Source organism: Anthonomus grandis, chromosome 19, assembly GCF_022605725.1.
Source record: "Anthonomus grandis grandis chromosome 19, icAntGran1.3, whole genome shotgun sequence".
NCBI classification, from domain to species: domain Eukaryota; kingdom Metazoa; phylum Arthropoda; class Insecta; order Coleoptera; family Curculionidae; genus Anthonomus; species Anthonomus grandis.
In genome coordinates, this window is record NC_065564.1 from 3,484,172 (window position 1) to 3,506,837 (window position 22,666).

At 37.5% G+C, this 22,666-nt stretch overlaps 1 protein-coding gene across 9 annotated transcripts in view; it reads right to left on the reverse strand.

Annotated features, from left to right (window-relative positions):
- Positions 1-22,666, reverse strand: part of LOC126747351 (collagen alpha-1(XVIII) chain) — an 83,911-nt gene that overhangs the window by 26,132 nt on the left and 35,113 nt on the right. For 2 of the 9 annotated variants that reach the window (XM_050455916.1, XM_050455914.1), the window contains exons 5-12: positions 9,978-10,049; positions 9,860-9,919; positions 9,762-9,806; positions 9,338-9,571; positions 7,508-7,802; positions 7,319-7,455; positions 7,244-7,261; positions 1,128-1,482 (exon numbers count right to left, since the gene is read on the reverse strand). In XM_050455916.1, coding sequence (XP_050311873.1) covers positions 1,128-1,482; positions 7,244-7,261; positions 7,319-7,455; positions 7,508-7,802; positions 9,338-9,571; positions 9,762-9,806; positions 9,860-9,919; positions 9,978-10,049 — 1,216 coding nt within the window. The remainder of the gene's footprint in view (positions 1-1,127; positions 1,483-7,243; positions 7,262-7,318; positions 7,456-7,507; positions 7,803-9,337; positions 9,572-9,761; positions 9,807-9,859; positions 9,920-9,977; positions 10,050-22,666) is intronic. The other 7 variants (XM_050455919.1, XM_050455917.1, XM_050455915.1 and 4 more) reach the window with 7 other exon arrangements.

Genomic DNA, 22,666 nt, shown 5'->3' on the forward strand with positions numbered 1-22,666 from the left:
AATAGCGACTGTAATATGTAAATCCCTTTATTCAATTCCAGGCAATTGAGACTGAGTTGTTTGACTGCCTCAACTGCCTGGAATTACAAATTAATTAAAATCTTTAGTCAAGAATTCTAGCCAGTTGAACCCACGTCACAGAATTACCTCAACTGCCTGGAACTTCCCAAAATATTCCGGAATAATAGCGACTGTAATATGTAAATCCCTTTATTCAATTCCAGGCAATTCAGACTGAGTTGTTTGACTGCCTCAACTGCCTGGAATTACAAATTAAATAAAATCATGATTTAAGAACTCCAAGCAGGTAAACCTACGTGCTGGAATTATCTCAACTGTCCGAAATTAAAAAAAAGAATTTTCCGGAATTATAGAGACTATAATACGTAAATTCTTTTTTAAATCATTCATCTTGTGTCGATGGACTTTTCTCATATATTCCAGATATTTCGAATCATGTTCTCTTCTATAATAAATAATTGTTCAATGTTTTTCAAGTTTTTGAGGTCATTTGTCTTTTAACTCCAAACATGTAATTTGAATTTATTCTTGGATTTTTAAGTAGTTTTTTTCTAGACTTATTTTCCTTTTTATTCCAGTTATTTAAAAAAAAATGCGTATTTCTTCCAGGCATTTTATATAATTTCTTTATAACTTTGATTTGAAAATATATTTCAGCTTTTAACATCAACTGGTTGGAAAATATAAACAAGTACTGGCAGCGGCTAGCTCAACTGAAAGAAAAATTAATTTAAATTGCCTAAACACGGCTTTAACTATGAGTCCCTTGGCAAAATAATATGTTATCATTTTCAGGCAACTGGGGCTTTATTGCAAATAGATAATTCGGAAAAAAAATCCCAGAAAGACCTCAATTGCCTCAAATAAATAAAACAATTATTTCACCGGTGTGAAAAACATCAACAATTACTGGAAACTACCACAAATCAACGGAAATTGTTTAACAACAATGCATTCAAACTATTTTCGGAATAATGTATAAAATATAAATCAGATCCCGATTTAAAATATAAATACACTTCTTACAGCATTCTCACTTGTCGCGGGAAAGTTTTTCACTCGAAACTCACAAATCGAATGTACCTAAACTTTTAAAATTCACTTACCTTTCTCGCCGGGTTTCCCATCTAAGCCGGGGGGTCCCGGGGGACAGTTGAACACCGCCGTACCGTTAGCACTAAGTACGCCGGGGTTCCCGGGTGGACCCTGAGGCCCCACGTCCCCCTTTTCTCCCGGAATCCCCGGCGTGCCAGGGAAACCGTCTATCCCCGTGTCCCCTTTGGAGCCCTGCGACCCCTTTTCGCCCGGCAGCCCCCTGTCTCCTCTCTCCCCTTTGGTTCCAGGGGCGCCTTTAGCCCCTGTGGCCCCTCGGTCACCTTTGGAGCCCCGTTCCCCGGGCAATCCCGGTTCACCTTTGCTCCCTGGTATCCCCGGACGGATGATCGGGACCCCGGAGGTACCCTGGAATTATTTATTATTATTTTTTTTTGGTACGTAATTTACTAAGGCCTCCCCAATGCAATTATTATACTATGCCCTTCGGCCCCTATTTGTCTTTATCTCGCTTTGAAGTGGAAATTGTTCGTTTACAATTAACCCCGGGAAACTCAATGAACGGGGGCGGCGCTCCGCTCGACGGCGGCTCTGCAATGTTCAATTATTTGCCTCCAAATAGAGCCGGGTTGACTTTGACAAGAACGTTTACAGCGATTTAACTCGATAATTGGAGTGATAAGGTAAAAAAATTTGTCGAAAGAATCCGTCGATTAAAACACTTGGTTTGTTTGAAAATTCGGTTTCTTCGTTAGTCTGTATTTAGATTAACTGCAGAAGAGAGTTCTCAAATTGCAACTGTGGCTGGAAAATTCAAATTCAAAATTTATGTTTCCAGAATACAACTAGCATTTCCCAATGCTAAATGTGCGGAAATAAATAAAATAGTGAGATCTACTAAAATCATAGATTTGTGCTTGGGTTATATGGGTTGTGGTTAAATATATATTTATTCAAATTATATCAAATTTAAATAAATAAACTGTGTTATTTGATTAGATGTTAACAACGAAACCAGCTGTTATTCATGCGTATTATTTTGGAAAACAATGATTTTTGAAAACAATTTCTTACTGGTAAATTGGGTGGGGTGGGTGGGGGGCTAAGGGTAGGCTTAATGAAAAACGGTTTTTTTTGCAGAAAATAATTGCCTGAGAAAGAAATGTTTTTTAAGAAAATTATAGGTGTTAAAATATCTATAGTTTTTGTCTTTATACTTTTCTCGTAATTATCTTTGTATTGGTATATTTATCGACCGTATATGGTCAAGATGTATTTATTAAACTGTAGAATATATCATATAAGATTCTGTTTACACAAGTATAAAACATCTCATATATTTAAAAAAAAATATTTTTGTTACAGGTGTTCAAAAAATAATTTTTAGTGACAAGAATTTTGCATGCAAAAAGATTTGTTGCTAAACGCTCTCATGCCATAGTGTTAATTTTTTATCTACAGGGGGAGACAGGGTTTAAAAAAATCTGAACTACACATATGAATGTTAAATAAGGGTCACGTCTATAAGAAAAAAGTAAAGAAATCTTAGAACTGAGGTATTACTGTTTACCAGTTAAGTTGGCTCGTTTAGCAAGGAAGAAAATTTCGGCAAATAAAAAAATTGACAAGGGATTTACATAGCTAGTTTTTACACTTGATTACTACACCTTACTTTTTTTGCCACCTATAATTTTCTTAGGAAAAGAAGTTTGCGTATCCAATCTCTTTAAAAAATTTTAAGTAAAGAATTAAAGGGTCCAATATTATTTCAGGGATTATTAATCCAGAAAGCAATTGCGGATTTGTCAGCTGAATGGCAACGAAGAGATCCAGAGGCGTCAAATCTGGCAGGCGAGAAGCTTGAAACAACCCACACCGTATAAAGCCGAACCGCGTTTATCAATAGGCAAATATCAGCTTCCATTCGCAAAATAAACAAAGCTACAACACCGAAACTGGATACGGTTTTGTTCGTAGCTGACACGTCGCCGCTATTGTCTGACTTGCCTGCGCTTATTACGGAACGCCCTTATTTCAGTCATATAATCCGCACTTTCGTTTGTTGTTATTTTAGGTTTATGTTCATTATCATATGAAATAATGCGGTAATCCGTGTGTGTTCAGGTAATCGGATCGGTGTTTTCGCGACGTTGAAATATCACGGTATCCGGTAAATATTCCGGGGAAAGGGGGATTTATGGCCTTTTTAGCTCGACCGTAAATCCGGACGGCCGCAACAGTTGGAACGTAAATAAGACATTAAAAGCGTGGCCCTCGCTCGTAAATTTTATCGAAGTGTCATTTTGCAGTAAAAGTGCATTTCTTGAGGCAGTTACAACATTAATTCCTTAAAAAAAGGGGGGGCAAAAACTACCATCAATTGCTCTCTGGAAGTGGTTAGAGAAAATCGATCAAGTAATCAATATTGTAAAACTGTTTGGTACCTTTTCTAGAAAAACGAGGTTAATGAGTGAAAACCGGTAAGAGCCAAACGAAATCAGATTTGAGACACAATTTCCGTCTTGAGCAGCAAAGGTTGAATTAATTCGGGTTTTGCTAACGGCGCCAACGCTAAATCCGGATTAGAAACTTATATATTGTTAGTTTGCGCAAATATTCGCGTCCCAGGTTAATCTGAGATTAATTAGTTTGGAAATTCGCTTAAAAATTATTATGTGATTGAGAATTTGCAGGAAAAGGAGACGTTGTTCTTCCTTAAATAGGCAGAAGGAATGATGAGTCAATAATTTTCAAATTTCGACTACTTAAACCCACTATATCGACTACTTAAGATATTCACTTGCTAACAGGAGACAAATTATTTTGCTTCTTACAGGCACTCCTGGAATAAGAATTCTCATATCTTGACTTTTTATGAATAGATTTTAGTAATTCTTTCAAAAAAGGCTAAAAGGGTCTTTAAACTAGTCCATAAATTAATATTTTTTAAATTTTGACCACTAAAACTCAAGATATTTACTTGCCAATAAGAGACAAATTATTTTGCTTCTTACAGGCACTCTTGAGATAAAAATTCCATTATCTCGACTTTTATTGAATGGATTTTAGTCATTTTTTTAAGAAATATTAAAAATGTCTTTAGACTAGTCCATAAATTAATATTTTTTTAATTTTGGCTACTAAAACTCAAGATATTTACTTGCTAATAAGAGACAAATTATTTTACTTCTTACAGGCACTCTTGGAATAAGAATTCCATTATCTCGACTTTTATTGAATGGATTTTAGTCATTTCTTCAAGAAATATTAAAAATGTTTTTAGACTAGTCCATAATTTAATATTTTTTTTAATTTTGGCTACTAAAACCCAAGATATTCACTTGCCAATAAGATACAAATTATTTTGCTTCTTACAGGCACTCCTGGAATAAGAATTCTCATATCTTGACTTTTTATGAATACATTTTAGTAATTCTTTCAAAAAAAGCAAAAAGGGTCTTTAGACTAGTCCATAAATTAATATTTTTTTAATTTTAACTACTAAAATTCAAGATATTTACTTGCCAATAAGAGACAAATTATTTTGCTTCTTACAGGCACTCTTGGAATAAGAGTTTTAGTAAATAGATTTTAGTCATTTCTTCAAAAAAAAAACTAATAAAGTCTTCAGACATGTTCATCAATTAATCATTTTTAAATTTTGACTATTTAAACGCAAAATATTCATTTGTCAACAAGACACAAATTATTTTTCTTCTTACAGGCACTCCTGAAATAAGAATTTCCATATCTTGACTTTAAGTGAATGGATTTTAGCCATTTCTTTAAGAAAGACTGAAAGAGTCTTTAGAGTGGTCCATGAATCAATAATTTTAAAATTTTGACTACAAGATACGGTTCTGGCGTGTCAATTTACCTGTCATTTGTCAAACCAAAAAGCCTTTTCCGCTTGTCTTATACATTTCTTAAAAGCAGAAAGAACAAAAGAGATAGAGTGACGAAAACAATCTGGCAATATCAGTCCAAGGACCCATCATCTCATAAACAACCAAATAGAGATCTCTTAAACAAACAAAGAGAGCGAAATAATTTTCCGAAAACCCCTAGTTTTCAAGAAAAATCCCTAAATTTCACTTTTATTGTTCATATAATATAAAACGTTTAATAATTTGTTCCGCACGTAGGCATTTTCTATCTCTATTAACTCTTCAGCACTTGAAACTGGTAACATCTGGTTAGCTTGTGAATTTTATGTAGGAACATTATGTGATAAAAAAAATTACTGACATAATCGACACTTGCATGTTAAATTACGGTAAATTATTACTGTCTATTATGTACACTAGCATATCATCTGTGTGACAATACCACTTTAATATATATTAAGTACATATTTTTTAGAGTCACAATTCCATAGAAGTTCCATAGAAATATACATTCTCTGATAATAAAGCATTTTTGAGTTTGAGTTTGAAAAACTGATTAGAGGCACTTAAGTCAGATCCAGTTACCGCAAAACTTTTAGGTTGAGTGACACTCAAGCATCCTTCCAGTCGCCAGAAAATTCCCCGAGTTAAAAGAATTTCATTCTTAATTCACGAACTCGCTATCTCTGTTTGTCCTGTGTTAACCGGACAAAACAACAAACGTCTCGGCCCTCAGACGTGAACTTCTCAATTAAATTACTTAAGAGGAGCCCGGGGGAGGCTTGAAAGGGAGCCGCGACTAAGGGCCTCCCCCACGCCTCGAACTTGATTCCCATTCTGAGTAAATTGATTAACAATGTCGAGTTGGCGTGTTCAATTAGATTCAGGAGTCCCCGAACGGTTTCCACTTCAAAGGTAAATACGGTCCCGGTCGGTATTCCCGAGAAAATTTAAATATATCAACTGGACAGGGAGAAGGAAGAGGTGCTAACATTTTGGCCTGTCCAGCCCTTTTAATCCCTCCTTGTCAAGTATTATTAGGAGTGTATTGACAGATTAATGGACTGCTTGCCGTCGAAATACACAGCTGTAGAAGCTTGTTAATATTTCAATTAAACTGGTTGAGACGTATGCCCGATTTGTGCGAGTTGAAGATAGAGACATAATGTTGGAAAGGGGTTTGCTCAAGCCCTTATTTATTTTGTCTGGGATATAAAAATTATTAGCTTCTTCCAGGAACTTGAGGTATTTCCCTCTAGTTTTTTAGGTTCAAGATCAGGCACTGAATACTGGTTTATTTATGTTAATAACTAGAATATAAATGCAAAACATATGCATACTACGCATGATGTTCAGAAACCTGTGCAGTATAATAACTATTAAAATTTTAATTTGTCCAGCAAGAAATTTAAAAAATATTAGACTTCGCATGGTGTGATGTGCAAAAACAATTTCCGATCTTCACAGTGATCACTCATTTCAAAGTGCCACAGATTCAAAACTACTTAGAATATTTTTACGAAATGACATGCATAATGTTCAGAAATCTGTGCAGTACCATAACTATTCAGATTTTAATTTGTCCAGGAAGAAATTTAAAGAATATCAGACTTCGCATAGAGTGAGGTCCAAGAAGAATGTCCGATCTTAAAGGTGACCACATACAGAAATTAATTAAATATGTAACTGGTTTTATTAAGGTGTTCTTTAATTTTTTTTAAGAGGGCTGCGCTAAAGCCATAAATGTCTCTGGAATTTTTCGATTTTAGACTGTCAAAAGTATCCCTGCGAAGAAGCTAACTTCCTCAAATTGAAACCCATCATGAAATTTAAGAGTTGGAGATAGTATTTAGTGTGTGCTAGTGCACTTGGGCATCGTCCCAATATACTTCCTCAGTTGCCTCAAAGTCAGCCCTAAATCGTCCAGTTAAAGAATATTCAAATTAACCAGCACAGATTTCCCGAACAAAATTTAATTATCCCGTCCTTTGATGAATTTATTACCCCAATTGCCGCTAAGCCGAGACGAAAGGGAATGAGACACCCACACACAACAGGCTGAATCACGATAACTGATCCTTTTTCCAAGAAAAATCCCTATTAGCCCTTCAAAAAGGTTATTTTATGGAATGTTACCGAAGCCCTTTTAAAGTAATTACTTCCAAGACCCCCGGGGGGGCAGTTTTTCGTCCTCCCCCGGGCCGATACATAACATACTAAAAACTAACGGTTTTAAGTGAAACGTGAGTAACGAGGGTTAGACGGAGATATAAGCCACTTACCTTCTTTAGGTCATTTACCTGAAAAGGAACAAAATAATAATGATTAAATAACCCTTCGAGAGAGTGTGAACTTACGTTGACCCCTATATCAATTTCGGTGGGGCCAGGGGGACCTGCAGGCCCTGGCGGTCCTGGTGGGCCTGGAGAACCGTCCCTGCCCGGCTCTCCTCGGTTACCTGGAGGCCCTGGAGGTCCCGGAGGACCCCTTTCTCCTAAAACACACAACTCAGCATGAAGCACAGTCAATATTCCCGAAAGACTTACCTCTTTCTCCTTTCTCACCGCGGGGTCCAGGCGGGCCCTTCTCCCCCGGCCTGCCCTGTTCCCCGGGCATCCCCGGTAAGCCTTCCTTACCAGGTAACGCCGAAGCGGCTGGCGAGTGAGGTAAGTTCTTGCTCAGAGAGCTGATGATTGAGGTGATGTTGCAAGAGCACTTGGCCTTAAATTGATTAGAGGTTAGTTTCGAGGGTGGTGGGTAAGTGAAGCTTACCTCGGGGGCGTCGGCGCCAGGGAGGCCCGGGGGCCCTGGTGGGCCCCTCACTGATTCACCAGGGGAGCCCTGAAAGGATGACGGTTCGTGAACGCTTATAAAGGGAAAAATGTAGCGCGGAATGATTTCCCTAGTGGACAAAAGGAATACATCTGTTCGCCCGGCAAATAAAAACCGAAAATATTATGCTTCCCTAATTCCCGAGGCAACTAGCATTGTCCCAATTCCGTCTAAGTGAGTCTGAAATAGCTGCATTCACTCCGGCTTGCGCTTTGTTTCTGGATTATTATTAATTCGGGACAAAAGTCTTTAAGGTAAGACGGATCGAGGCAGGAATTTCATTTAAGTGTGAGTAGTCGAAATTAGCTGGTGGGGTATTAAATTTTCTTTTCCGCGTAATTGGCGTCTTGTACCGGCGATGAAATACCCTTAATTTCCATGCATATTGGCACTGCGACACGCCATTTTAATATTATCATTATTATTAGAAAAATGGGCTATTTAGGCTATGTATTAGGGAGGGAAAAATTGTTTTATTGAAGTTTTAATTTGAATAAAAAGGGGGTTTTTGAGAGGGCGTCACGCAAAACCAGGACATGAGTTCTTAAAGACCTGAGTTCTCAAACAATTTTTACAAGGATTTTTAGTTTGAGAGCTCGTGTCCCTGATCTATAGAAGTATGGCGGTTCGAACGAAGTATACCGCTGCTTTAAATAGTCAAAAAATAGTGGTTTTAGAGTGAATATCCTTAGGCCAATCAGTTCTGTGTTGCATAGTGAACAATAAAATTTTTTTATTACGACAAATAATTGCTCTATTTGTTTTTATCACGGCGTTGATCGAACGGCAGAAATCCGTTTAGGGTTTTACTCTCTAAATTTACATTAATTTCACGGCCTCATCACCATACTTCAATTTTTAAAAGCTCATTTACATACAATGTCTTTAGCTTATACAATCAAATACCCTATTGGTTAAAAAAATTAAAGCTTTCTGTTTTCCCAAGTTCCTACAGACATATACTTTTAAATAGCTGATAACATGTTTTTGTAACCTCTTAAATTGGGTTTAATGGATTTTTTTTATTAGTAACTTTGTTTTTTTTTTATTACATCAAAGAAATATGTAAACCTGCTAAGAAGTGTGAGAATTATTATTATTATTTGTGACCCTTGCCAGACCCCGTTTACACTGGGCGAGGAAGAATCCGTTACTCAGCTAATTCGTGTCGCTAATTCGCCCAAAAAACTGGTCCATACCCCTGCTCTAATAAGCGCATAAAAACCCTCCGAAGATATCGGCACCCGCTTAATGTCCCCAATAAATCATAAAAATCCCGAATTTATCGTCCCAAACTATCCCGATACATACACTAAGTGGCTCCGCCACGCTGTTTTTGCATGCCGACAAGAAATTACTGGCGCGAAATCGATTTAGACGGGACGCAATGCTTAAACATGATTAAATTGCGCCAAAAACGCGCCATTAAGATTAAAATTTGCTTAATTCATGTCGTTGTTCAAGGAGTATACTAGTACTTATCTGCAAACACTCTTCAATTAACCCTATGGATACATGACTTTTGAAACGAACATGATGCTTACCCTAGATCCTTTTTCTCCCTTCTCGCCGCGATATCGTCCTGCTGCATGCGAATTATTAAACAAAACGTTACAACAATTTTCCGGTAAGCTGCCGCAGGGAAGGCAAGTCTTACCGACGTCGGGAGGAAAGGGCGGCGGGGGTGGGAAGGTCCCCAAGTCGTCGCCCTCCAGGTCGCCCCCGTCTTGGTGGTGCGTCTCCTCTTTGCGGTAGGGCGGGAAATCGGTGCGTTCCACCTGAAAATACCATTTAAAAGTGTACAGGTTTCGCCCTCCTAGGGGCCCATCAGGCCAGGCAGGGATGAAACCCAGACAGAGAAAAGTAGCTTAAGTTGAATATACTTTTAATAGTGTTAGTGTTGGGTTAGTTTTTGTAGGCATTCACTGTTAGTACAATTAGAGAGGTCAAAAAATATGCACCACTTACGTAAGTGTTTATGTCATTACTTATGTCATAATCTTCATTAATATCCTACAAAAAAAACAGAAGAAGAAAGGTGTTGAAAGTGGCCCAAATACACTTACGTCATTATCTATGCTTATAGTGTTATTAAGGCTTTCGTCGCCCTGAGGGTCAATAAATCCCTAACAAAAACAAAAATAAAAAAAAAATAAATGAAAAGTCTCTTTAAGGCGTACAAACCTGGAATTCCGTCTTGCACTGTTCCTCGGCCCTCAGGGGGTCCCTGAAGATTTTCAGGTAAGCCAACGCTCCCTTTAAGAGACAAATTTTTCAATATTCTCATCACGAAACAAGCGTATTGCCCAAAACGTTTAAGAACTCAATCTCGCGATCGCTTAATTGGCGCGGCCGGGTAGGATTTCGAAACTTGGACCAAAAAAAATAAAAAAAAATTCCACTTTTCCAGTTTGAATCCTGGATTGACTTTAACTGCGGCCCACTTTGTCAGTTTCCAGTTTTGAATTATTCAACGGTCTCGGTCCGGCCGGGGCCGCGCGTTTCCACGTCTCTACGCCGCTAAACTTTCTGTCATCTGAAATTTTAATTAATGCCAAAACGGGGGCAACAGTGCCGGCGACTTTCGAATCTATCATTTGAGGAAAGCAGCAGCAAAAAAAAGGGAGGGATCGATGGTGCATCTATCACGGCACGTTTTGCCAATTTGGTTTTTATCGGCCTGCGGGGGTTTAATTGTACTGCTTGCTGTATATTACGCTACATGCATGAGTCAATTTTTTTCTACCTCATTTCATATTCACTGGAAATGTTCTTAAAATTATATTTTTCCTGCATAATTTCGTTACGATCGTCTATTAATTTTGACGTAAGATTTACGGAACGGCCCGAGGACTGAACGGTTCAAGTTTATTATACACACGGTGTTTCAAATTCGACCCTTAACATGGGCAAGGTTAATAATTTTTAACCTTAACAACGTTCCATTGAAAAAATTAAAAAATCCCTAATGGCTCCGAAGATATTGGAAAAAATCCAAATTTTTGAAAAATCTGGTTTTATTTTTTAATCCCCGACAATTTCGGGAAATTCGGGCAAAAGTGCGATTTAGCTTAAATGTTTGGGCCTTATTTTAATAATGAAATAAATAGTTTAATAATGGAATACTCGTGATAAATCTTGTATTTAAAACGAGTAACATTTATTGACAGTCTAAATATTGTTTTGCCAGTTTTTTAGTTATTTAACCTAAACCGGCGAAATGCAGGTTTTTCAAAATAAAACATGTTAGGTGTGATACATCATTGAAAAGGGGATTTTGCAAAGATTTTAAAAAAAGATCCAATAAAAATAGGTGATGATTGGAAAAAGACGAAACGTCGTATTAAAAATTTGCAAAAACGTCATGTAGCACAAAAAAAGTGGCACTGCAAAAGTGCTTAAAAAAATGCGAATTATTTACCTAAAATCGGATAAGAAATGAACTAAAAAAAAAATTAAACTGATTCTTCAAGATTTTGTTATTTTTTCGATTATCTTTGAAACCATTTGGTATGTTTAGATTTTTTAATCAGCTTTGTTAATCTCAAAAATTCTTAATTTAGCCTCGTATTAACCATCGTCGTATCTCTTATAAATTCCGAAATCCCCATGCTGAGGATCGAATTTGAAACATCCTCTATAAATAGGTCAACGGGCGACTGAACGGTTTCCTACTAAAATAATGAAATTTCCACGTCATGTTAACGAATTATAGCGTCAGATTAACGTGCCGCCGGAGGACTGAACGGTTCGAGTGTATTTCAAATGGGTCGGACGAGGGACTGAACGGTTTCCTACGATGTTTGTTTGACCTACAACCGTTTTCTGAAAGTGACTCTAACTAAAATCGCTTGCTGGAATTATTCCAGAACATCAAATTTTACTCGAGTTACAAAATCCAAAATTTTATTTTACTGCCGCAACTGTCGACGTGGCATCCATCGACTTCCGCAAATATCCATATTAGTTTCGCCTTATCCCCTATGCAAAATCGGATTTGCGCACCCTCTACGTTTACGGGCAAAGTTATTTTGGAAAAATCAGAAATTTATTAAGCTACTTACAGGAGGTGTTTTATGGCCGAGACGTGACTCGTGATAAAGCCAGGAAAAAATAGAACTGGTCTTAAGTGACCTCCAATAAAAATTTCTAAAATTATTTTCTATGAGTTGAAAAATAATGAAATTCCCGTCATGTCAACGAATTATAACGTAAGATTAACGTGTCCGCCGGAGGACTGAACGGTTCGAGTGATCGGACGAGGGACTGAATAATTTTTAACGATGTTTGTTTGATCTACAACCGTTTTCTGAAAATTATTTTAACCAAAATTCACTTACTGGAATTATGCCAGAACATCAAATTTTACTCGAGTTACAAAGTCCAAAATTTTATTTTACTGCCGCAACTGTCAACGTGGCATCCATCGACTTCCGCAAATATCCATATTACTTTCGCCTTATCCCCTATGCAAAATCGGATTTGCGCACCCTCTACGTTTACGGGCAAAGTTATTTTTGAAAATTCAGAAATTTATTAAGCTACTTACAGGAGGTGTTTTATGTTCGAGACGTGACGGGGCTGCAAATAGGGCTGATCTTACGCGGCCCCTTATAAAAAATCCCCAAATTGTTTCCCATTAGGTGAAAAATAATGAAATTCCCCATCGAACGCCGTAAATGCCATGGCTGCAGCTATAACTCAGCTATAGAAAACCCAATTTTACTTAAAGCTTCTTTCAGCTGCAACGTGCCTGAGTTAAACCAATAGAGGCCTCCCCCATAAATCTCTTTTCGAGAGCGGTTCTCTCCCTAAATGAGTGCATCCGCTCCCTAATTGATCTGTTGCTCTCGTCACAGACCGTGGAGTGGCATTGTGGAGCTCCGGTTCGGCCATTTCCACTGCTGAATTATTCAACGTATGTATCGTATGCGGGAGGGTGACACTCGCATGTATCGTACCGAGAAATTAAAGAGATTGCGACCGTAAAAGGTTTAACTTTTTACCTTTTTAAAGTTGCGCAAGGTAGACGCCAGGGGGAGGGCGCAGTCGGTAGGATCTCGGAGACGGGCCGCTTAATCCGGCGTTGTTTGTCTTCTGTTTTGTTAATTAGTTGCCTTCCCCCCATGCTCATCCAGAAAGCAAGTGGAGGTTGCTTAATTCGCTTGTATGCTAAAACGTCACCTCGTGCTATGAATAATTATGTTTTTTTTGGAGGAGGAGGAGGGCGTTTTTCCATTCCAAGTTGTAATATTAACCTGATTTTATTACAGGAACATAAAAACACTTTCCGTCGGTTAATTGCTAATTTCATAAACCAAACCGGAATCAAATTTAATGACAAATTCGTGTTTGCAAACGCTAATTTAAAATCCGTTTGTGTTTGCAAAAAATTTAATTTGCCAATCGCTGTGTGGGGTGAGCCCGCGCCTTTTTGCGGCCAATTTTCAATAAATTAACTCTTTTAAATATTATTATTTTATTGGGTTTTAATATTAAATTGTGCTTCGGGTGCAGATTGAAAATTAATCATCATCAGCGTGTAAATCAATCTAGCGGGGATAACGAATTTCCAAACTGTCCTTGTTTTGCCCCTAATAACCCGATCATCTGAAACTTTACATTAACAATTATTATTAAGCGAACCCTTTCACTTGCAGGGATTATCCGAAGGGTTGAGGTTTAAGCTGTTTCCTAAGTTCTATCGGTAAAACTTATGCGATCTGAGTTCACTTCGGGATCAACTTGCATTATTCATACAGGATTTAGATGGTGTTAAAGTTTTGTTAAAGTTCTAAACATGTTTACTTTATTTGAGCCTATTTAGAGTGGCTACCTTATTTATATTATTTGCAATTAGATCAATCGATGTCTGAGGTTTATGCGCCGGCTTTAAAGCGGCGAGACCTCGTTAAAAATTAATTCACAGGCATGGCAAGTGCATTTTAACCTAAATTTTTATTCAACTAACAACTCCCTTATTTAGGTTCATATTTTAACGAAGCAATTGCGAAATTCTGCTGTGGTTTCTCGGCATCGTATGGCTGTACTACCCTGCCTCCCCCCTCGTCCTACAGAGGCGCTTTAAAGTGCATTTAGAACGTTTGCCATAAACCGGAAGAACTCCGTGTGCAGTTGGTAAACTTTATGCTTCCGCCCTCGATCCCATTTCATTACATTCGGGGCCATTTAAGTAAGTTTTAAACCGATTTCGGGAATAATTAACGGCCCCGTATTGTTTTGTATATACATTTAGCGAAACCTATACATGCCTTTAGTCAGGGGAAAGTATGCAGTACGGCCCTGTGATGTTCGCATTGACAAGTGAGGTATAATCGATGATCTGACTGTCATTTGATAAAAGTTTGCTGACAAACAACAGGGCCGGCATTGGAGGTTTGCGGCAGCAGGGCCTTGAAAGCTTGGACGATTTAGGGAACAAGGAAAATCAAGCGTCTGATAAAATGCAGCCATTTTTCATAGTTCTTTAGCTTGCAGAGGCTGTTAAAGAACTAACTTTCATTAATCGCATTTTACGAAACATTTTAACAAAATTGATTTGTTCTCATATGTCGCGCAACATTTTTTCAGGTGTTTAGGTCGGTGCTGACACGTGGGATAAAGGAAGCTTACGCTTAATTATTACTGATAAACTGCTTGAATTAAACTAAGCTCTTTATAATAATTTACCTTTATCATGGTAAAAAAATATTACAGTAATATGTAAACTGACACCACTGTTGTGTGATCAAATGACATTTTGTATGATATATTTGAAGTCAATAAAATATTATCTTTTTATCGGAGTCTAAGATGTATAGGACATTATATTTAAAAATGTCTTTTTTCAGACCATGATTATGATGAACTGACCACTTTTAATCACATAGAGCGGTTTATGGTTTAATATTTACTGTTTAATTTCTGAAACCCAAACCTACGAGTATGTATGTATGTAGTGGGAATTCGTCTTTTTTCTCTCGTACACAAATAGAAAAAGTTCCAAATTAACACTTTTTTTTATTTGCGTACTGTGAAAGAACCATACATTTCCGACTAATTTTAAGCATACTATAATAGAGCAAAATTCAAATTTGCCGCCATAATCAAATTTTTAATTTCCCCCTACTATGACGTCAGAAACTCATTTTCGTTTCCGCTTAGTACTACTCCTCGACATTCAGATGGTACAACAGTCAATCCTGTTCTGTTGGCTCTTATGAGAGTTCCCTATCTAAGAAGTATTAATCTATGTTGCGGAAGTCCAGTAAAAGGACGGTGGCCCAGTGTATTTCTGGACTGCCTGGAATAAACAAACCATGAACTTTTGAAAACTTGACTCAACTGCCTGTAAGGGATAAATCACGACAAGTCAAAAATGATGAAACTAGAGAGGATCAGATCGAGTTGAACTGGGATACACCGGATTAATTCAATTATTAAACAAATATTACCCTAAGCGAGACAAAACACCACAGTCCATTAACCGTTCTATGCCTGGTATTTATTCCAATAGTGAGCTCCTCGACGATATGTTTGGACAACTAAATTGACATGGTCAACAAAACGCACTATTTATTTACATGGCTCGTTTCAATTGGGCTGTACAGGGACGTACCGAGGGACCGGGGTCCATGTTCGTGGCAATAAATAAATTATTAAAAAAAATACTAATCGTTATCGTAAATTTCCTGTTTAAACGAGACAACAATAACGCTTTATTTGCCCAGTAAATCACTTACGGGCCATTAAATTTTAGGCGGTGTCAGCAAAATCAATTCTAGTTATATTATCAAAGTCATTATTTAACCGATTAGTATTACGTTGTCGTTACGTCAACGTTTTACAACAATAAATTCCCCTGGCTGGGGGTAGTTTTGTTGCAAAACATCGATGTATTGCAGTATTTTTTGAAATGATATTTTATATGTGTATGATCCGGTTTTATGACTATTTCCTCCGGAAACAAACATTTTATGGAAGAACTCTCGGATACAAAGTAGAAAAATCAAATTTTGAGCTCATAAAATCGCTTTATATTCCCGAAATAATGTTTTAATAGAAGACTTTGTCAGACGGAAAATTTCCCAGGAAAACGTTTATTTTCCAGGAACTTTCGTATGAAAATAAGCAGTTGTTTTTATGACCTTACACCACCCTGATAACACTCAATGATTCAACCGAAAAGTCACAATAATAATTTCATTAAAACGAAAAAAATTCCATTATTTCTGTAAATATTTCCCAGGTGAATCGTCAATAGCGTATTCGAAATTGCAAAAATTAAAGGGCCGTTTATTTTAACAAATGAATGTTGCACTTTTGGTATCTCGCAAATATTTACAAAAGGGAATAAACATTTTTACGCTGCGGCAAAATTGCATATTGAATTATAATTTTAAAATTATTCCCGCCCAGTTGTCACTCGTCACTAGCTTGAGGCTTGAAACCTCACAGAGCACACAATAAAAGCAAAAATTCACTCACCAGCATGAATATTTTATCTTAAGAGCGATCCTACTCGACTGCACCCGATTTAAAAAAAAAACCCAAGACACTCCTTACAGCGTTTAAGTGTCCATAATTAAAAAGAAACAAACGGGAGACTCCTTTCGAGCCCTCGTTTTTATTAAATTAACTTTCTCATCGAGCGATTATTCTAACCCAATTTCAGAGGGGGGCAGCTTCCTCGGCTCGCTCTGATTAAATTTTGAATTTTTCAACTCGCCTCCCGAATTTTTAAGGAAAACCTGTCCCGGATCCCGTCACGTTTAAATTGCCATCTTTTTTTGTCCCTCCTTTATTTTTAGGACGATCCGATTCCGAAACAGTCAATATCTCACTTCTCGCAATAACGGTCCGTCGAATTTATGATGTCAGCCAGACAATGACGCTGATTTTAGAGTTGCCGCATGTGTGTGTTGCACGCGTGATTTGTTTTTAGTGGGTTGATGATGTAGAGTGGCTGTACGGCAGATAAAGATTTCTCCCCCAAAACAATAACCGAAGTGCCGGGAAATTGTAAATCCCGTTGTGTTTAAATTTTCTCCCCCTCCTCGGTAATCTTTCGGGCGAGGCGGATGTACTTAATCAACTCGTCGGGCAGCGAAAATGCATTTTCGCTAAATGTTTCCATTCCCACTAACTAAAATAGGATTAGGGGCCCTACAAGCTGCCGTCGTTGTTACTTTAAATTATATATTGTGTTTCGCTATCGGGGCGTGAAATTTTGTTTTAATTTTTCTTCGGTTAAAATGAGAAACAAACGAGAAAAAATTGAGAACTCGTTGCTATTGTCCATTGGAGGTTTAGTATGTTGGCGCAGTCGAGTAGAGAAAATATACATTTTTTCTTCCTTCCAGGCAGTTGAGGTCATAATTTATTACTTCCAGGCCCTCATTTCGTTCTGAAAAATCTGAAGATATCGACAATTGGTCCACGTAAGTTGGATCCTTCAACTCGTGCCTCAATAAAAGTGAAATTTCTCAGAAATGAATTGAGGTAGGCCGATGAAATCAACGGCAGAGCCTTGAAGAAGGCTTTTTTGACAAAGTTGGTCAATGTCCCAAATATTTCGACTAAATATTATCAAGATATGAAGCAATATAAGTAGGCCGAGTAATCCATAGAAATGTTGAATCTTTGACCTCGGACCCTTAAAAGGAATATTAGTGCCCAAATAGTGCAGAATGTCCAATGGACATTCAAAATTAGTCCAATCGTTATCCATTATGTCAAAGTACAAAAGGAAGATACCAATTGGATTGGAATGGAGCCAATTTTGGACATCCATTGGATTATTGGTTCACGACATCCATGGTGAATTATGTTGGAATTTTCCGAAATGACTTTTTTCGAATTCGAACTAACTATACCAGTGGCTTGTTCCCATCACGAAAACACTGGGTTATAGCAGGAAAAAGTCATTCTTTAACCTCATTTTTGAACCCAAAAAGAGGCTCTAAAAATTGGACCTATTAAGAAAATGTGTCTGAAACTGCTCCAAATAAGTTTTTTGCATGAAAAAAGCCAAAATTGGCCAAAATTTTGACTTTTATTTAGAGTAGGTACTTGAAACTTTCCAGATTATTATAAATAATGATTTTCTTACTGGTAGTTTTTAAATCAACTCTCTAAGTATAATAGAATAGAATTTCTGCCCCAAAAGCAAAGTTTTTTGCATTAAAAAAAGTAAAATTGCCCAAAATGTTGATTATGAACCATGGAAACTTTATAAACTATTAAAATAAATGACCCTTTAACTAGTAGTTTCTAAATGAGCACTCTATATCTAATAGAAACAAAATTGGACCCGAAAAAATCTTCAGTGAAAAAAGGCATCAAATTCTTACACTCGCAGACCATGAGGCACAAAAATAGTCCTAACTCAAAAACTAATTTAGCCACAATAAACATTCATACATCAAAATGTGCATCAAGTAACGCCCCAACTTCAACTGAAAACCATTTGGAAATTCCTTGAATAGTTTTAAAACAATTTCGGTGTGAGCCAATAGCGCATATCAAAACCATCCTAAGGAACTTTATGCCCTCCAAAAGGAAGTATATATTAATACTGTCAAACGAAGACAATACATCCAGAGTGTTTCTAAGTTTTCCAGTTTATTATCCACATTAATGGCCGTAAACTTCCACGAGACGTTGTCGCAATCTGGCCTTCAGTTTAAAGATATACAATAAATTATGTGTTCCTTTCATAATTTCAATCGTGATTATAACTTCAATCATTTTTGAATGTCCAGGATAGACAGTATATCCAAAAGGGGACAACAATTGGATATCCAATGGCTTAATACAAGCTATCTGGGCTAAGAAAGCCTTGATGAAATAAACGACGGAGCATTAAAGACCTCTTTTTTGACAAACCTTGTCAAGGTTTCAAATGATTAGAGTAAAATTGGTTAAGATCAACCGTTTTTTTTGTCCCAATGAATCGTCCTTAAAAGAGCAAGATAAAACCCAACAAATTAATATTCTACTTAAGGGCCCTCGGTGACCAACATGTGTCCCGCATATTAGAACCGGGCGCAGTCAAGTAGGACTCGTGACAAAATATAAATTTCTTATTTCTTCCAGGCACTATTTATTTCTTTGGATTTTTGACTGGTTCTTCCATAACATGCGCAATTTCTTAAAAACTCTTATAAAATAAACGGCACAGTATTGTTTGACAAAGTTTGCCAAAGGTTTCAAACGACTAGACTGAAAATTGGGACGATATTGAGTCTTCTAGACCCAATGATCCACGAAAGTTGAATCCTTCACCTCGTGCCTTAATAAAAGTGGAATATCTCAAAAACGACTTGAGGTAGACCCATAAAATCAACGACGGAGCCTTGAGGAAGGCTTCTTCAGTAAAGTTCTTTTAAGGTCCAATCGTTTGGAGTAAAAAATTTTAAGATATCAATGCTCATATGCCCAGTAAACCGTAGAAATATTGGATCCGTGACCTCGGAAGCTTAAAAGGAATATTAGTTAAAAAGGAGACAAGATAGACTCACCTTGTTAAACCTTGTCAAGATTTCAAATTTTAATCAGGCAAAAAAACTACAAAGTCTTAATTATTTAAGCGAAACATGTAGCCGTTTTTGATCGTTAACTTTATTATATGACTTTTGAGACCGAGACTTTCAGTTTTTTTTCGCCTATTTAAAATCATATTGAGGTCTCTTTGAGCGAAATGAACGAATTCTTTTAAGGTTTCAAATGATTAGAGTAACATTTGTGAAGATATCAAGTTTTATTTGTCCCAAGAAAACTTATAAATGCTCCGAAAAAGAGCAAGATGAAATCAACAAATTAATATTCTATTTAAGGGCCCTCGGTGGCCAACACGTGTCCGCATATTAGAACCGGGCGCAGTCAAGTAGGATATAAAACCTATTAATTTACGGTTTCCCCAGCGAAAGCCCGAAAGGTGAAGGGGAGGCCCGTCTTAAATTTTTAATCCGCACCAGACCGACCTTCTCGAGCTTAAAATGAATTATTAATTTAGTTTGAGCGGCATCACTCACTGCACCCCCCGTGTCCGCAAGCGGGCTAGTCAGCAGTGGTGGTTTCGATTTTTCAATAAACGCACGTTTAATCGCGGCATCAAAATCGTAATAATGAATCCGCGAATCCGATTATCCGGGGTTGTATGAATAATTGGGCAGATTTTATCGGCGGTCGTTATTGTACAACGGACCTGAGGCCATAATAATCAAAGCGATTGCGGGACACGAAACTGCCAGTTTCGTTGTTACCGCACTGTGTTTATTTTCATTTGCGGGAAACTTATATATTGTGAGTGCTTGTCAGTTTCTTTTAAAGTAATTTTTTTTAATGCTCTTCGAGAGGCTTTAAAGACTTGCTTTGTGGCAATCGAAGTCGTTTTTCAACCACTTCAACGAGCATGGGTCGTTTATTCCCAAGTGCCTGGAAAATGGCTTATTTCTGGAGACCTCGACCTCTTTCTCTCGTTGTTTCCATTTGAAAATTCTTATCCGGGTCGGCTTATACTAATAAAACATTATCGGGCGCAGTCGAGTGGGCTTCTCCGAAAATTGTGCAACATTAGCAACGCAATTCCGAATTTCAAGTTTCAGCATGTGGCGGGACCGCCGCAACATAGAATTGCATGAATTTATGAATATACGGCCATTAAATAAAGATCTCACGCCAGGGTTTATATTGCAATGCAAGCAGTCGCTTACCGTTTTCTGCTTGTAACAAGCCCCCTCGTGGTAATTACTTGGCATTTTAAAATATAAACTGGAGATTGTTTAGCTGATTATTAACGGGGCTTTGGTTACGATTTTCTTTAAAAAGGCACAAAGATAAAGTAAAACGTTATTGGGCGCAGTCGAGTAGGATTTAACTCCCCGTAAACCCTTGTAATTACTCGGCATTTAAAATAAGCGTGAAATTGATTGTTAAAGAAACAAACGGGACGTTATTTTGCGATTTTCTCGGGCTGCTTTTCCACTCGTAACTCTTATAAATTTCCCAGGGAACAAATTCTCATTTAAACTGAAAATCATCCGACAGCTACACTCTTTCTTCTCGAAACTAGCAAATGTTGTTTTCCCAGTTTTCCTGCACGTGCATCAGTTTCACAAATCTCGCCTCAGATACGTGCCGTGTACGAATGAGGGTTGGTTGTTTTTTTTTTTTTAATTTTTTTTATCGCTTTAAATTTTGCCCCATCATTCAGGAGGGTGAGAGAGGGGGGGTTTCGCGTGACACGGGCTATATTTCATATCTAAATCCTTTGATGCCGTGCTGTGGAATTTTTAGTTGGAAAACCGGAATTTGCGTGATCGGGAAATATATTTATTAAGTGCCACAGTTACATTGTGTTTTTTAATCTGTTGTCGCGAGCTTTTTGTCGAATTTCCAGGCAATGGTTACTAATTTCACGCAAAGAAATAACTGCCCCAAGAAGATCTCGTCCTAAACACGGAGTGCTTAATTGAAATATTCATAAAATCCCACGCGACTGCGCCCAAATTAATTTTGATCCAATATTCAATAAACCGACCGGGGACGATAATAAAATCACTCAATAAAGCGGGGCATAAAGACTTGACTGTCTCAATTTTAAAGTTACGCGATTAAGAAGAGTCTCGCTAATGTAAACCTCTTTAATCTCTATATAATTGAGAATCCCGGGCGGGTTTTAGGGCCGTTTTGGAGCTCGTTATCTAGTCTAATAAACAAATAGATGTCGAAGAGTTTTCGGGAAGTTTGTCTTCGAGGGACAGAGTTTTATGGAAAAATTACCAAAAGAAAACTTCAACTGCCTGGAAGATATTGAAGACAAGGATACCGAATTCCGGAATGCTACTTAATTAAAGAATAAATAAATCCCTTCCGCAAAGTAGATCGTGCAAAAATATTCTCAAAACTTACAGACCAAATATTTACCCGGAGTTAAGGCAACAAAATATTTTCAGGCAACTTCGCTTTGGTTTAAGTTTAATTGCATAAAACAGTTGTGGAGGTTGTCGTAATTGCTCGGAGTTCCCGAAACTTTAAATTGGAAGTTATTAGGCAGCCACCCCCTGTCGCCCCACCGAATGATAAAAATAGTGCGGTATCGGATTAAAAATCCGATTGGATCAGGTGATCTGGAAACCTTTTTCTCCTTTAATATAACTCCGGCAATTTCATATTTTAATAAGGATAACCGCCCTTTTCACGGGTCAAAGGTCTAAGGATTGTGTGTTTAGGTCCGAAGTGAGCCAGGCACAATGATAAACTCATATCTTGACAAAACAGAAATGGCAAAAATTAAAACGGTTAATTAAAAAGTTCCGAATTGAATTCGCGATGTCAGATTGTAGCTTATGGGGGAGTTTTAATGAATATTCCTCGTATTTGAGGTGGAAAATCGTTTTGGAACAAAAAGTTCCTAATTAAAAACGGGTACAACGAATTATTGTGTAGGTTTTCTCTTAGTAATTCCAAGTGAGTGCGCCTGAATTCACCTGTTTCTTCCCTCACATTCTTGTCCACTATACAGGACCGTTAAGCCAGGTTTCACTAATAAATTACCGACATGGAAAAGGACCTCAAGAAATGAAAATAAAATTCCCGTCTCTTCCCAATCTATTTGCCAAAAAAAAAGGGGCCCACTAAAAATCCCTTTTTATCCTGTCCGGGAATCCGGAGGTCAACCCCGTGATATTTCGTCCCTTAATTTGCATGTACAGCGGTCACAATAGGTTTAACATGCCCGATTCATCCCCGAAATGCTTTAGCATAATGAGAAACCGTTGAGAGCCTTATCCCGGCCACGTGATTTATCTCTCCCGTCGCCTTTTCAGCGAATGTTTTGGTTATCTGCGTCTGAACATTGCGGCTTGTTG